The sequence below is a fragment of the Drosophila mojavensis genome, unplaced genomic scaffold (genome assembly GCF_018153725.1).
Source record: "Drosophila mojavensis isolate 15081-1352.22 unplaced genomic scaffold, ASM1815372v1 contig_108, whole genome shotgun sequence".
NCBI lineage: Eukaryota > Metazoa > Arthropoda > Insecta > Diptera > Drosophilidae > Drosophila > Drosophila mojavensis.
The window spans coordinates 1,357,316-1,374,041 of NW_025318636.1; the positions used below are offsets into that span (position 1 = coordinate 1,357,316).

At 39.0% G+C, this 16,726-nt stretch overlaps 1 protein-coding gene and 1 long non-coding RNA gene across 11 annotated transcripts in view; one reads left to right on the plus strand and one right to left on the minus strand.

Annotated features, from left to right (window-relative positions):
- LOC6578211 overlaps positions 1-16,726 on the plus strand; it is a 75,412-nt gene that overhangs the window by 20,987 nt on the left and 37,699 nt on the right. For 7 of the 10 annotated variants that reach the window (XM_044010360.1, XM_032728430.2, XM_032728433.2 and 4 more), the window contains 2 exons: positions 2,880-3,025; positions 12,607-12,726. In XM_044010360.1, the coding sequence (XP_043866295.1) occupies positions 2,880-3,025; positions 12,607-12,726 (266 nt within the window). The remainder of the gene's footprint in view (positions 1-2,879; positions 3,026-12,606; positions 12,727-16,726) is intronic. The other 3 variants (XM_032728435.2, XM_032728434.2, XM_015166099.3) reach the window with 1 other exon arrangement.
- On the minus strand, positions 14,113-15,805 carry LOC122757637. Its single transcript, XR_006357740.1, has 2 exons — positions 14,819-15,805; positions 14,113-14,762 (listed from the first exon to the last, which is right to left on the minus strand). It is a non-coding gene; the product is annotated as an uncharacterized LOC122757637 (long non-coding RNA).

Below are 16,726 nucleotides of genomic sequence, written 5' to 3' on the forward strand. Positions count from 1 at the left end.
TTTAGAGTTACCACAGTGGTATTTTAGTGAGTATTCGGGACAATGAATTTGATTGGGTGTTGTCCTTATTCGACTAACCCATCTGTCAGCATTATTTCTTTTGACAGAGATGCCAGATCGCTTTGTAACATATCGCGTTGGATGCTTTAGTCTAAGCAGATTACGCTACGCGAGCGCTCTCAAATCGTTGAAATTGTGAAACTTGTTATTGAATGGGACGGTAAACAAGCCAAATTGCCGCATTTATGCCAATGAAATTCCTAACGAAATTCAAGAGGTACCTCTTTACGACGAAAAAGTTACTGTTTGGTGCGGCGTTAGTGCGAAAACGATTATTGTGCTGTATTAAGATGGTCAAGTTGTTGCCGTTAATCAGGGGCGTCATCGCGATATGAAAACCACTTTCGTGATGCGCATGATTCATCGAAAGCGTATTTGGCAGCTCTGATTTAAAGCTAAAAACTATGGAAAATTCTACAAAATGGACACAATTCTCAAAGCGGCCATTTGAGTGATACCTTATTTAAAAAGATATGTTAAAAATGTACTTGAACCAAATAAAATTATTATTATCGTCAACATGAAAAGAATCGTGTTTATCACTGATTTAAAGGAAAACAAGTAAGAACGTTGCAGTCGGGCGATACCGATTGCAGAAGACTCATTCACAGCCCAAACGCTGTCAACCAGAGTATATGGTGCAATTTTCAAGTCTATTGCGCAACAAAAAACAGGGCATGATCCCATTAAAATTGGAAAATCATCGATAGCTATTGCTATGATCATTGCATCATTGCATTCAAATTACATACATATATAATTTATACAATTTTGATTTTTATTATATACTTATATCCTTATATTGGATACCGACTTCAGGCTAGCAGCAGATCAGCGCGATTTTCCTATACATGTGCACACACTCATCGTCTATTCTTTTCGCACATTCTTAGAATTTCGATTGATTTCTGGACTTTCTAGCCGTTACTGTAGTTTTGTCTGATGACGCTCTCTTATTAAGCTATTCTATTTTAGCAACTGTCTGATCAAGCAAAGCAGTGGCGCGGGTGCTAAAGGCGACGCAAGTAATGTTAGAGTAGGAGGTTCGAACCTCTCCGGTGTTATTATTATTTTTTTTTTTTTTTTTTCATACATATTTCGTTTTTTATAAAATAGATATTTTATTGGGAAGGTGCGAGAGTGAATTAATGGCACTTAATACTTTTCTTTTTCTTCATCGAATAATTTTATAAGTTAAAATTTGTTTCTTCTTAAATAGCCCTCAAATTCATATACGAAAATACATACATATGCATATATGTATATATGTATATATGTCAGTCTGCACGCATAGCACCAAGCATTCCAACCTTATACACGCGCTCATTTGTATGTGTGTACGTATGTACACATAAATGGGTACTCTAGCATATTCTAAGAATCCTGTTTCGATTGATTTGTCTTTGTATTGTTTTTGAATTTCCAGCCGCTACAGTGGCTTTTCTTTGCTATGTGGCGTCATAACAATGATGTAATTTCGCTTTAACTACTGTTGTTCGAAACGACGCGGTGGTGCTGTAGGCAGATGCGCCGGCGATCTTTTTTTTTAAATATTTTGATATGAACATGCTATTCGGCTTGGGTGCGAGTTCAAATACCATGAAAAACTCGTTTTTGTAAATCGCAAATGTTTGTTGTTTTAGCTTTTTTATATGTTTTAATTTTATAAAACTGTTTCCTTCCGTGTTATCAATGTCTTTTAACTCTATTTATGTGTACAAATACATTAATAAATGGTTGACGCACATAAATGCCGCAATATGGGCACTATGCATGTCGATTGCCACGCCCCTAGTGGCCGTAAATTCCTCATTTTTTGCCCGTTCTTAGAACGAGCAACCGGTAAGCTAAATACAAAATTTTAATTCTTACGCTCAAAAAATGTGAAAATTATTTGGGGGCCATCGATAGAGGAGGCTACCAGTAACTCAACTATCCCAATTTGAAGCTTCTAGCTCTCAAACTGTAGGAGATATAAACTTTTGCGGTTTGCCACGCCCCCTATGGGCGGACATATATCTACCATATCTCATTGGACTTGAGGGGTCAACCCGCGTATATATACCAAATTTCAGGTCTCTAGCATCAATAGTGTTCAAAATATAGCCGAATTCAAAAAATCACTAGATCTTCAGGTTCGATTTGCCACGCCCCTAGTAGGCGTAGATATATAATTTTTTCACCCATCTTTATAGAATTAAAACATCAGCTTATGTGCAAAATTTCTAGGTTCTATTATTCTAGGTTTATAACTTTAGGAGATACAGTTTTATCCGATTTGCCACGCCCCCAATGGGCGGAGATATATCCGCCATAGCTCGTAATCTTGGGTGGTCGACGCGGACTTACGTACAATTTCAGCTTTCTAGCTCTTCAACAAACATGATTTCTGGTATATCGGAAAATGCATTTTCCGATTTGCCACGCCCCTAGTGGGCGGATCGGGAAAATTTTAACACTTTATAAATCGGAGATATACACGAGTTTGTTTCCAAATTTCAAGTCTCTAGCTTCAATAGCGCCGAAATAGATTGCGTTCATACGGAAAAACGGACGGACAGCAAGACGGACATTGTACAAAACCAATATACTCATTTTATTTTCGTGAATGAGTCTAAAAAGATGGGTCAGTCGAATATGGAGAACCCTGTAGTTATTGATGGTAGAGACTTAAAATTTAGAATATATTATTATACCTATATTTTGCAATGCTGTAAATTTAGAGATCCGTAATTTGCAGTTTATCTATTGCAGATTGCTGCCCTACTATTTTACTGGAAATGATAATTTTAATACATTTTTGTATATAAAATTTTCAGATGTAGGAAAAATGACTTCTTCGCAAAATCATTTTGGAAGTACTGTGCCGAGTCAATTCATTACAAAAAATAATACTCGCGTCATCGCTCAGAAAGGAGGACTAGCAATACTGCCATGCGTGGTTAAAGTTAACTCCCCGGCTACGGTAAGAAAGCAATATAGAAATATACATATCTAGAAAGTTAAATATAAATAAGTACAATATTATATGTATTTGTTAAATTATAAAGAATCAGGGGAATCACAGAACTTTAAATTAAATTGAAATTTTGTTTTCGTAACCTCTTATAACAGTATTGCAATTTAAACTTTTTGTCGTTAAATTACCGTTGCATTTTTATACCCTGAACCCATTTTCAATCAGGGTATATTGGTTTTGTTGAAATGTATGTAACAGGCAGAAGGAGGCGTGGCAGACCCCATAAAGTATATATATTCTTGATCAGAGCGACGAGCTGATTCGATTTGGCCCTGTCCGTCTGTCTGTCCGTATGTATGAACGCGTCGATTTCAGAAGATATAAGAGCTAGAGACTTCAATTTTTTTAATTTAATTTAAATGTCCGTAATTACAGCGCGCATATCAAGTTTATCATTAAAAATCGATAACTCATCCCGATCTTTTTTTTATCGATAAAAACCTTATCGAAAATCAGTTATGAAAGTATATCTCCTACATCTTTGGAGCTACAGTCTCCAAATTTTGAATGTAGATTTATATGCATTTTATACAATTTCGGTTTTTGTTGAAATTTACCCCCCACCCCGAAATCAACCCCCTCACCCCCACCTTTGTAAAAAGCGTATTTCAAATACTAGAGACTTGTGCTTTGGCAAGTGAACGCATATTATTGTTCTTATTACGATCTAAAAGTTACGATTTCCCATTGAAAATGGGTTCAGGGTATAAAAAAAGAAAAAAAGAATAAAATAAGAAGAGATAAAGTATAGAAAAAGAAAAAGGACGGTAATAAAAGAAGTTGTAAGAAAAGTTAATAAAAAGAATAAGAAATAATAAAAAGAAAAGAGTAAGGGAAGAGCCAAAAATAGAGTATAAGAATAGAATTGAGAGATCACTAACACAACATTAGCAGCAAAAACGTATGCCAATGCTTATGCCTGGGCATTGTGAGTGATTTCCCTAAGATAAGCTGATAGTAAACTTTTTATTTTAGGAGGAGAGAGCTCTAAGGAAAAAACGTGATAATATTTATTAAAATTAACACAAAGAACATGAAACGCACTGTGCAAAGAATAATCCCTAGTGCACACAGGTAAATGAAGCGGACGATAGTGTCTAGTTGCTCGGGACGGAACCAAAAAATTTAGACGACCCAACAAAGAGGACGAATCAATATCACCACTAATCAATTTATGCAGAAAAACAATTCCTAAAATTGTTCTGCGATTTGTTAGCGATGGAAGATCAATTAGCTGGAGCCTACTATGATAAGATGGTAATCGTAAATTACTGTCCCATCTAAGGTCTCTTAAGGCAAAGAGAAGAAACTGTTTTTGGACCGATTCGATACGATCCTGATACAGTTTATGTTGCGGAGACCATACGACAGAGCAATACTCTAGGATAGGACGCACAAGCGAAGTAAATAAGCGCTTGGTAATAAAAGGATCTTTAAATTCCTTAGACCAAAGTTTAATAAAGCCAAGCACACTTTTGGCTTCATTAATGATGTTAGAAATATGAAGATTAAAGTTAAGTTTACAGTCAAAGAACACACCAAGATCTTTGACTGTAAAGATGCGTTCTAAGGAAATATTGCTAATTTTATAATCAACAATTAGAGGAACGGTACGACTGAAGGTCATTGTCATACACTTTGAGCAATTTAGGTCAAGCTGGTTTGCCGCACACCAACGTTGAAATGCATTTAGGTCATCGTGAAGGTGAAGATGTCCATTTGCCCTGGAGTATGGAATGCAAAGTTTTACATCATCAGCATACATAAATATAGTGGAATACGAGATACAACTAGGAAGGTCATTTATAAAAAGGGAAAAGAGCAATGGGCCCAAATGGCTACCCTGAGGTACACCAGACGAAACAAAGATAAGTTTAGACATAGCTGTTCTCAGCAAGACTCTTTGGGTTCTACCCGTTAAATAGGATGAAATCCAAGAGACAAGACTGGGTGAAAATCCTAAACGTTCAAGCTTAAGAATTAGTATGTGATGATGAACTGAGTCAAATGCTTTACTGAAGTCCGTATAAATAACATCGGTTTGCATTTTTTTGGAAATGCTGTCATTAACAAGCGAAGTGAACTTAAGTAAATTAGAGGACGTGGATCGATTTTGAACAAAACCATATTGAGATGGTTAATAATCGATTTGCAAAAGTGCTGCAAGGCCGATGTTATGATTTTCTCAAATAACTTCGGAATAGCAGATAATTTCGCGATGCCTCTATAATTGGAAATATCAGATCTTCCACCTTTTTTATATAAGGGAATGATGAAAGATTCTTTCCAAATTGAAGGGAACACAGAAGTATCCAAGGACAAGTTAAACAATTTTAGTAATTGTGACTGAAGAGAAACACTGCACTCTTTAATCACACAACTAGGAATATTATCAGCACCAGGAGAGAAAGATGATTTCAATGTCCTAATGGCTGCAGCCAGAGAGGATGCAGTAACTTTGGGAGTATTTATAGATCCATATTCAGGAAGAGAATATGGGTATGAGTTGCTGTAGAGATCAGCAGAAGAATAAGTGGATTGAAAAAAATCAGCAAATAGATCAGAGGAATCCTGATCATTGCATGTTTTTTCACCTCCAAGGACAAATGAGGACGGCAAACCAGAAGATTTACGCTTCGAGTTTACAAATGAGAAAAATTGTTTGGGATCTCGAGTAAACTGACGTTTGCAACGTGTAAGATAATTCTCATAACAGCTAGAATTGAAAAGATTGAAGTTTGACTTGGCGATGGAATATTTGGACCAGTCAATACTTGAACCAGACTTTTTGTAATTTTTAAAACATTTAGTTTTAATGTTTCTCAAGTTCGAAAGAGTTTTGGTGAACCAAGGTGGCTTATTTGAAACTGGCGAAATACGGCGGAGAGGGACACAAACATCCAGAATAGAGTTTAAGGTAGAATAAAAAAACGATGCTGCTAAATTAATATCAACCGACTCATATAAAATAGACCAGTCTGTTGAATTAATTAGTTCGTTAAGCAAAACGAAATTGCATTTACGATAACAGCGACTAAGTTTAGAAGGCATTGGAGTAGTAGAGGGAGGATTATCGATAGTTAATAAAACCTCTAAAGTGGGGGTGATATATATCCTCAGGTAAGGAGAAAGGAGTTGATCTCGCGACATTAATGAGCGAATAATGATTAACAAACACAAGATCAAGAGTACGATTAAGATGGTTTGAAATAGAGTTCATCTGAAACATAGACAGGTTAAACAATTCATCAAAAAGATAGTGATCAATTGTCGGAATAAAGTAATTTGCATTACAAGTTGAAGACCAAGAAGTGTTCGGAATATTAAAATCACCCAACACAAGCAGACAATCTCTATCATTTACATGTTCATTAACTTGTTTAATACAATTTATGTGGTGAGCATAAACTTGTACATCAGAAGAGGGAGGGATATAAGAACATGTGATGTACAATGAGCACGATGGGAGAGTTAATTTAACCGCTATAATCTCCACATCATGAAGGGTCGAAAAGGTAAACAATTCAGAGTGGATAATGGACTTAACCGCAATTAACACCCCACCACCTCTGCGCGACGAACGGTCGAGTCTATAAATAGTGAAATTACTTTAAAGAATTTCACTATTATGAATATTACTACTTAGCCATGTTTCAGTGAAAGCGATAATATCATATTGTACACTGAAACTATGCAAGAAAAGACTTTTAAGTTTTGAGTTTAAGCCACGTACATTTTGATAAATCAGGGACAGCTGAGAAGAGGTTTGTAAGTAATTTAGTTTTTTGGTACAACGTTTGATGAAGATTGCACCGAAGGTAAATTTACTGAAATAGGCATCGATCTGTTACGATTTTTTGGGTTTAAATTCATGAACAACTACATGAGGTGGCCAGAAATTAGGGTCACAAAGGGTTTTAAAGTATTCTACAGGCACATTGATTTTGAACGAAGCAATTTCACGCGGTGTCGCAAAACTAAACTTCGATATAAAAACATTAGCCGGAATCTTATTTGAGATAAAAGCCGATACTGCCTCAATGGTAGTGTCAGATGAAAGCCTAGATAAGAAAACTTGCTTTCTAGGAGAGACAACAGATAAGGTAATGCTAGGAGAGGCTGACTTATTGTCACTCTTTGTTTGAGCAACAAGAGAAGTAGCATCCAAATTTGGGACAGGGGCCTGAGATTCAATAGAAGCCTCAATAGGAGAAACAGATATGGGACAAGGTGAAGGAGGATCTAGAGAATTGGGAGCCGATGACAAAACAGAAGCGCAAGGTGAGGGAGGAGCAAGCGAATTAGGTGACGGTACTATTACAGAAGGAGTTACCGACAACAAAGGAGTCTCCAATTACTGTTAGTTACTGGTAACCTCCTCTATCGATGCCTCAAAAACAATTGTTACGCCTTTTTAGGAGCGTGGCATACCCTGTTATTTTCAATTTTTTTAGCGTAAGCATTCAAATTTTGCATTTAGGTTACCGTTAAGTAAACAATTTTATAAAATTTAAAAAATGTAAAAGAATTTATAGATATTTGAAAAATTTAGAAGCAATAAAATTTTTCAGCAGGGTTCGTACCACGACTATCTACGCCCACATGAGTCGTGGCGAATCGGCATTTGTAGCGGCTAGCTAAGAAATTTATATGCGTGCGTTACTTACGTATATAAATAAGCTAAATAGATATTCATAAGACGGAAGGAAACATTTTTATGAAATTTATCGCTTACCACAACGCAGCTGACACCATACCATTAGCTTCATTACCAATAACTACAGTCGACACAAATGGCTTACAATTTTCTTCAATGTAGTATCCATTAACCATAAGTGTCATAAGAATTAGAAAATCCAATCGAATACATTTTGGTCCGTTGATAAGCTCGTCTTAACACCAAATTTATCCCTAATCTTGGCCTCCCGAACTAATGCTTCTATCTGCTTGTGAAATCACTTAATTATTGCCACCTATATAGATTTTTCCATAGTGTTCCTTATTTTTATGAAATGTTCAATTCGTTTTCTGTTTATACCTGTCTTTTCAGCAAGTTTATGGTAGCATAGTCCTCATTCAAAGTATGCCTCAAACTTTAATTTTTCAACCAAAGATAAAACCGTTTCTTTATCCATACTATAAATATATTGAGTACTTTGATCTTCACAAGAAATTTGGTGCGTGTAATTGCCAAAATAAGCAAGATAACTAGAATTGCATTTGGGGGCGCTAAACAGATGTCGCAAAATATGTGCACGCATTTTTTGCAAAATTAAAGAAGAATAGAAAATAAAACATGTCCGGTTTTCTCTCGCGCATTATTTTGTTATGAGAGACATCTCATATGATGATAATAAATTTAAAAAAAAAAACTAAGAAGTTGCGTGTAATAGGCAAAGAAAAAAACGTAAAAGAAAATGAGTGTAAGGGAGGACGCTAACCTAATGACGCGCAGTGTATAACCAAGACAACGAAACAAAACTGTACAACAAAAATAAACACAACAACAAACAAATACGAATTTTGCAATTAGGCGATGCCGATTGCAGAATACTCATTCACAAAACGCAGTGTGTTTACATACATACATATAGTGCAATTTTCAAGTCTGAAGGAAACACTGGAGGACAAAAGAGGAGGGTTTTTCCTCTCAGCGAACGGGCGCGTTCGCGTTCTTTATTATAAATTATTCTAGAGCCGGGATGTGCCGCGGCAAGTTAAAAGCAAAGGAGAAGAGGGGGGAAGGAGGAACCACTAATGCTGTTAGTTATTAATTGTAAAATAAAACACATCAAGATTCACTTTTCATACAATTCCTTTATTTATCACTTTCTTAGTTTCTAAGTCAAGTCCACTAATCCATCCGCCTTCGCTGTTCAGCCGCCTCCACGTCTCAGCCGCGCGATCCGCCTCGGCGTCGGCAATGCAACTCACCACGGCGTCGGCCCTTCGAACTTTCGCCGCGAAGGCAGGTTTGCATTGCCGATCGCTGCGACTTGCGCGCGTCCCTTAATCTATTTGAAATTATGTGAGGCGGTTCGATGAGCCGCCTTACACCCTTATTAGAGAGAGGGTCACGCTCCCCGAGGGTGCGACCGTCACGTTGACCGTGACATTCTCGTTCCAAACGCGGAAGCCTGTCGTCCTGCGCGGTAGTCTTCGTGTTCCCAACTCCCGCTGTACTGCCTGGATCGTCTGCTCGTCCAACGAAGCGCCTGGTGGGCGGATCCTCTAGCCGGCTGGGGGGGTTCTCCCCCATGAGGATTTCAAACAGGTTTGGCTCCCAGCCGTCCAGAATGTCGGCCATGTCGGCCAGCAGTTTAGCCTCATCTTCCTCCAGCCCTGGCGTGGTGCTCGGCCCTTCCTGTGGCTGGTGTGTGCCCTGTTCTGGGCCATAGGCTCGCCGTCCTTCCTTGGGGGGACCCTGATCCTGCTCGGAAGGGGTCGCTTGTCGTCCCTCTCCAAGTTGACTCAACTTTTCCGCCACACCCGCCAAATCGACCCTCGGGATCTTGTTGACTGGGCTTCCTGACGGACTCCGCCTGAAACGGCGTCGGAGTGGGGAACTCGTTTTCCTCGTCGCTGGTCTCCGTCTCGAAGTGTGCGGCTCGCGCTCTCTCCTTCTCGCCCCGCCGCGTCCACAACGATGGGGGTCGTTGCCTTTCATCCCACGCCGCGGTCTCCTGTCTCATGATTGAGTTGGGAGATGTTAGCTACTCTTCTTTTGCGTTCGCCGCGTTTGGCAAGCCGCACGATGTTGGGGGAGATGAAGCTAACGATCCTGAAGGGGCCGTCGTACTTCGGCGCCAGTTGCTCTCCCGGTTTCCATTCGAGCCGCTCGTCTCCCTTCCTGTCGGCCCTCTCGCAGATGTCCGGCGCCCTCTGCGATTCTGCATCTGCCCGAGGTTTCCGCTTCTCCGATGGCGGAGTCCAGCATGGCGCCTCGGGGTTCAACCTCCTTTCATTTTCAAAGCACGTGCATCAAACGAGCGTCTCCTCGTCCTCAGAGTGGCTGCTCTCTTTCGACATTTCTTCCGTCCTCATAGTCAGCTCCGTGTCGCCACAACGTAGCGCCGCCCCCACAGCGCACAGGAAATCTATTCCCAATATGACGTGATCAAACATAGTTGGCATGATGAGTGCCGTCATCTGTACTACCCTCTCCGCGAGGGTCACGTCTAGCGACGACCCGTCGGCCAGCCTTATTCGCGACCGTATCTCCTGCGACTCTCATTAGACCATCTGTCGGCGCACGCAGTCTTCACTCATGAAGCTGCGTGTGGCCCCGGTGTCGATCGTAGCGGTCGTACTCTGGCCTCCAATCCTCACCGTCGCGACGATCCTTCCTTCTTTTAACCTTAACGGGTATCCGCGTCTCTCTTCTGGTGTTAATTGACGCCACCCTGCTCCATGGGACGGCGCAACACTCTTGTGTGCTCCTCCCCTTTCTGCCGCATCGTCGGCAAAACAGCGCGTTGCGACATTCCCTCGCGAAGTGTCCCACCTACGCACATCTTTAGCAGACCCGTCGCGGATCGAAGTCGAAACCGGGCCATCATGCGATGCACCGCCTTCGTTGGTGCCGTTGCTGTCGCCGCGATCTGATCCGAACCTTGCCGCTCAGTCCGCGGCTCCGACGCTTGCGCACGGAACGGGTTTCCGGGCCGACTGTCAGCCGGCCCTGCCCAAGGTGCCCTCGAATGGCTCGCCACGGATTTCCTCTCCCAAATCCTCTTTTGGTCTTGGACGTTCACATACTCCGTCGCCATCTGGGTCAGTTGCGTCAACGTCGTGAAATCGTGGCGTCTCACGTATAATCGATATTCAGGGGCGGCGCTCTCGTACACCCTGTGTAGCTCTTGCGCCGCGCTGTACCTTGCCTGACTTAACCGCAACCTGAGCTCGAGAAGGTAATCTTTAAAGCTCTCTCCCTGTCACTGATGACGAGCCCGTATTTAATCTTCAGGGCGCTCAAAATATTGTGGTGGCAGGAAAAAGTCCAGAAAATCTTTCTTGAATTCGGTCCAGATCGCGTCTCTCAATCCACTGGTTAAAAGCCACTTCGCTGCCTTGTCGCTGAACATCTCGCTCATTGCTCTCGGCATCCGGTCCAGCTGTATGTCATATGTTATGGCCCGCTCTTCCACCACCTCTACGAAAAAATCAGTGCTCTCCCTGTCACTGATGACGAGCCCGTATTTAATCTTCAGGGCGCTCGAAATATTGTGGTGGCAGGAAAAAGTCCAGAAAATCTTTCTTGAATTCGGTCCAGATCGCGTCTCTCAATCCACTGGTTAAAAGCCACTTCGCTGCCTTGTCGCTGAACATCTCGCTCATTGCTCTCGGCATCCGGTCCAGCTGTATGTCATATGTTATGGCCCGCTCTTCCACCACCTCTACGAAAAAATCAGTGCTCTGCGACCACTGCCACGAAATGCACACATTCCCAAATGAAGTACGGTTATGTGCTCTTTTTCCCTTACCAAGTGGCGGAAATGCCCATTATTTTGCCCATTACTCTTGGATTACTTGTCGCTTATGTGCATGAAATAATCGATTACAAGCTCCATTACTTTCTTAAAAGATGGCCGCGTTTTTTTACCGGGTGCATGAAATAATTGATTTTTTCTTTCGGCTCTCCATTACCCAAGCGTATACTTTTTAAATATTCTAATGCAGACATTCCGCAGGCTGAAGAAAAAGTATCATACAATTTCAAAATCGCTTATGGGAGTAATGTACGTATATTAAAACACAATATACCCGCAAACCATTTTCCCGCTATATAATATGGCTTACATCTGTGCAATTTGATTGCAGATTACTAAGTGAAATATAGAAACGATTCAGTAATGTAGCATTTTTTACTTAAATTTACAATAATTATAATTTATTATGTCGTATTAGCTAAATATTATTTACATTCTTAAAATCTAAATTCACTCAGTCTATATTTACATAACTACATATTAATTTATTGTTTTATTTTTTGTTGTCAAATTTTTGCTTCGCCAGCCCGCAAGCAGTTCCTAACAGTTGTGATGTACTCTTTTTTGGTCCACCCTTCGATGTTAATAGCATCTGTTAATTAAACATTTCTTTGTCATTAAAAAGAAAATGAAGATGATGTATACATACCAGATAGAGCATATTTATATTTACATATAACTCACTGCGAAATACTTTCCTTCAAAGTTACGTCCGCACAGCACAATAAAATCTGAAAAGTGGCGTGTCACATATGTATACAATTATGCACTTGTATTTTCACACTTTAACACTATACACCCAAAAGGAATAGGCATAGACAAAGAAACCAAACGAAGACGAAAATCGTTTGTTGATTAGAGGGGAAGGGGCATACAAAAACGAAGTTGACAACAGCACGATTCTTTCGTACGAGTAGTCGTTTTAATTTTGGTCATTACAAATACGTCTCATATTTAATGCATTATTTTGACCAACCTCATTTAGCTCGTCGCCACTGGGTATTCACTCTCTCCCTCTCTTTATGTTCTCTCAAATAGCACCAGCACACATTGGGCCAGCGAGCTTATTTTTCGACGAAAATTAAGCTTCAGACCGATCTGACCACGCCTTCCTTAGCCGCCCTAATTTTATTGGCTTCCACTTATTTATACTTTACGGTAATTAATATTGCTACCATTCAATAAATTCAACAAATGTTTTAAATTCATTTGTTTAACCCTTATCCTTAATATTAAAAGATTATAATTATTATAATATATAACAAAAAATAATAATAATGCATTCAAAATGACCATAAGTATTTTACATTTAAACATGTTCCTAAAGCTAGGTATGCTAGGTATGCGATGCAAACAATTTGCAGCAAGTTGATTGCTGCAATCAAATTTGCACGTTTGAACACGAGTGCAAACATTTTGCTGCAAACAAAAAATTTGCAATAACTGTTTGCATCGTGTGTACCTAGCTTAAAAGTCATCTTCTATATAAATTTCTATATATTTTCAAGCAGATAAGCTAAAGCTTCATCCTCCGCTAGCCCAACCAAGATTTTTTCTAGCCTTATTAAGGTTACACGGAGTAAGAAATGTATTTTTTAACACAAGGGATGTATATTTCTCGTTCGACTTGCGGCCAAACCCGGCAAGGCGAGATGTGTGGTGATTGGACAAAAGCCATTTTGTTTTGTCTTAAATCTGGGCATACTATATTATATTTTGCCAATTTCTTTTGTATGTAATGGTGAAAGCTTCTCACATTAGTGCTGATTTCATCCTTTGCCTTCGGGCTTAAGTCGAATTCTTTCAGTTTATCATAAATCCAACCCAACACGGCAGATTTACGGCGATTGTTTTGTATGTAGATCTCAAGCAGTTATTCTTAGGCGAATTCAATCACCGCTACAATATTATTATACAATACAATATTATTATTATATCCTACATACCCTGGACTTTCTTTTCCATAATTTTAGTGAAAATAGCTAAAGCCCACAATAATTTTGTCACGCAAGTAAACAGAAACTTTACCGCACTTTTTAGTTTTGCATACATGTAATCAAACAGGTAACTTTGAAGGGCTGCCAAAATTTCACGGATGCATCAAAACAATTAAAATTTTTGGATTCAGCTTAGTCAAAGTATATACTATTCAAGATTTTTAATTAAAATAAATTTACTTTCCATCAAAAATTTGAATTTTCGTCGAAAAATCGGCCCAATGTGAACTGGACTACTCGACCAGACTGTAGCCACGAACACTGACCAGAGAACACATAGACTAGACCTGTAGAACAAATTTTTCTACAGCAGAAAATGTTAAGTTGGTCGACCACTATACTTAGTATTTGCTCGGCTTAGTCGCTGGAGGTTCGAGCAGTGAAAATATTGCACGACAAAACAGTGCGCTGTGAGCGCTCAGTCGAAATGGTTGTGATTATGTATAAAGCACATCTATGTGCCATTTGTCCTACTCTCTTTCTCTCAGTCCCTCTCTCGCTCTCTATGGTCGCTGAAATCATCACCCAGTGGCGGAAATGCCCATTATTTTGTCCATTACTCATGGATTACTTGTCGCCTGTGTGCATGAAAAGATCGATTACAAGCTGCCTTACTTTTATAAGGAATGGCCGCTTTTTCTCCCGGGTGCATGAAATTATTGAATTTTGTAATGCAGAAAGTAATGAGGTGACGAAGTTTCCTTCGGCTCTCCATTAACCATGCGTATACTTTTTAAATATTGTAATGTAGAAATTCCGCAACCTGAAGAAAACGCCTTATACATTTTCAAAATCGCTTATGGGTTAGTAATGTGCGTACATTACAACACAATATACCTGCAACCCATTTTCCCACTATATAAAATGGCTTACTTCTTAATGCAATGTAATTGGAGAAATAATTGATTACTAATTGAAAGATAGAAACGCTTGAGTAATGTAGTATTTTTTGTTTTAATTTTTAAATATTATTATTTATTATTTCTTAATATCTATAAATAAATGTATAGTCTTAAACTATGTCTTATTACTATTTTATTATATCTATCTACATCAAAATCTAAAGCTATGTCTTATTATCTAGTTTGTCCTTATTATCGAACATCTGCTTTGCCAGTCGACCTTTCTGGACCCGAAAGCAGTTTCTTATTGTACTTATATAGGTCTTCTTAGTGGACCCTTCGGTTTTTATAGCATCTGTAAATTAAACAATATTAATTTTTTTGTCATTAAAAATACATGTAAGATGATACCAGATACTTCCCTTTAAATTTACGTCCGCACGGCTCAACAATAGCAGAAAAGTGAGGCGCCGCGGCGGGTAAAACGAAAACAGAAATCATCACACATATGCATTTTTGAACTTGTATTTACACTCATTAACACTATACACACAAAAGAAATTGGCATAGACAAAGAAACCAAACGAAAGAAGGCACGCATTCCATGCAAAAAACGGTAAAGTCCAAAACGAAATTCGGCGATTTCGTCGCGACGCAACGAAAGACGAAAATCGTTTGTTGGTTAGCGGGGAAGGGGCATACAGAAACGAAGTTGACAAGAGCTCGATTCTGTCGTATGAGTAGCACTTTTTATTTTGTACATTACAAATGCGCTGAAAAAAATGTTCATAGGTAATGCATTACTTTTTTGTCGTATGTAATGCATTATTTCAACAGACCTCATTCAGGTCGTCGCCACTGGGCACTCTCAGCTGCGCACAAAAATTGAAATTTTTGTTCGCGACGATCCCACCTTTTTCCTTTTCAGCGAAGAGTATACAGAAATCTTTAAAGCGTTTGCCATGCTCATGCAAACAAACTGTAAGCGTTTCGATGATTATTATATGATTATACAATGATAATGTAAAATTTAAAATTTTTTTTTATTTGTATGAATGATATAAACTGCGTTTAATGAGTATGTTTTTACTTACATGTATACATATCCAATTACATACACACATACATGCATATGTGCAATTCTTTATTCTTGTTGTCCTGTGCTGTAAATATTGTACGAGCATATATATGTATGTACATGCATAAATACATATATATATAATATATATATATGCATGTATGTTTATAATACGTAAATTCGACTTGTGCCTGCCAAGGGCTTTTTATTGTGCGGACGACTTTCGATCAGCTCCGCGGAGGGAGTGTTAAGTAATCTTGTATTATAAAAAATAAATAATAATTTTTCGATGCTGGCAGCAAGGATGGGTGGTGGAAAACCATTCCTTATCTAAAGATGATTTTGCTGTAGCGTGCATGCAGTACAGAACAATTTTCTCTTTATTGCGAGCGATGTATGGTTTCTTTTCGAAAATTGTCCTAAATGTTTCGAAATGCAGCTTTATCAAATTGTAACAAGTAAGAAGACTCTAGTTGAGACTGCTCGACTAGGATATACCCTGAACCCTCTAATCTGATATTCTAATCAGTCTGCACTTCTTTTCGACACACATACATACACACGCACGTATTAGAACGCGCTCTGCTAACTGCGCAGTAAGCAGCGACTGCGCTTGGGCTGCGCTGTAGTGTCGGCAACATTATAAAAATTTATTTGTTGAATAATTTAATTTTTAGACGTACAATCTTAATGAAACTTTCAGGGCGTAATCATATGGTGAAAATGTATGTACATTCCAAAGCACAAGTCTCTAGTACTTGAAATACGCCTTGTACATAGGTGATGGTGAGGGGGTGGATATAGGGGTGGGGGGTAAATAACAATAAAAATCGAAATTATATTAACAAAACCATTATACCCTGATTTCCCATTTTCAATGGGTTCAGGGTATAACAAGTAAGAAAGCTCTAGTCGAGACTACTCGACTACGAGATCCCCTGAACCCTTGGAGTAATAGCTATTTCAATCATTTTTCGCGTCTTTCAGCTTACACAAGAAACACGCACACACACACACACACACACATACACACTCACGCACACACAGGCATACATACACACACATACATACACGCACACATACACACACACACACACACACACACACATACACAAACATTTACATATACACACACAAGCGCTTACTATGAGAACTTAATTGCTTAATAACTTTTTTTGTGGACTTACGATCTTCATGAAACATGGATATGCATGTAATTGCTAAAGCACAAGTCTCTAGTA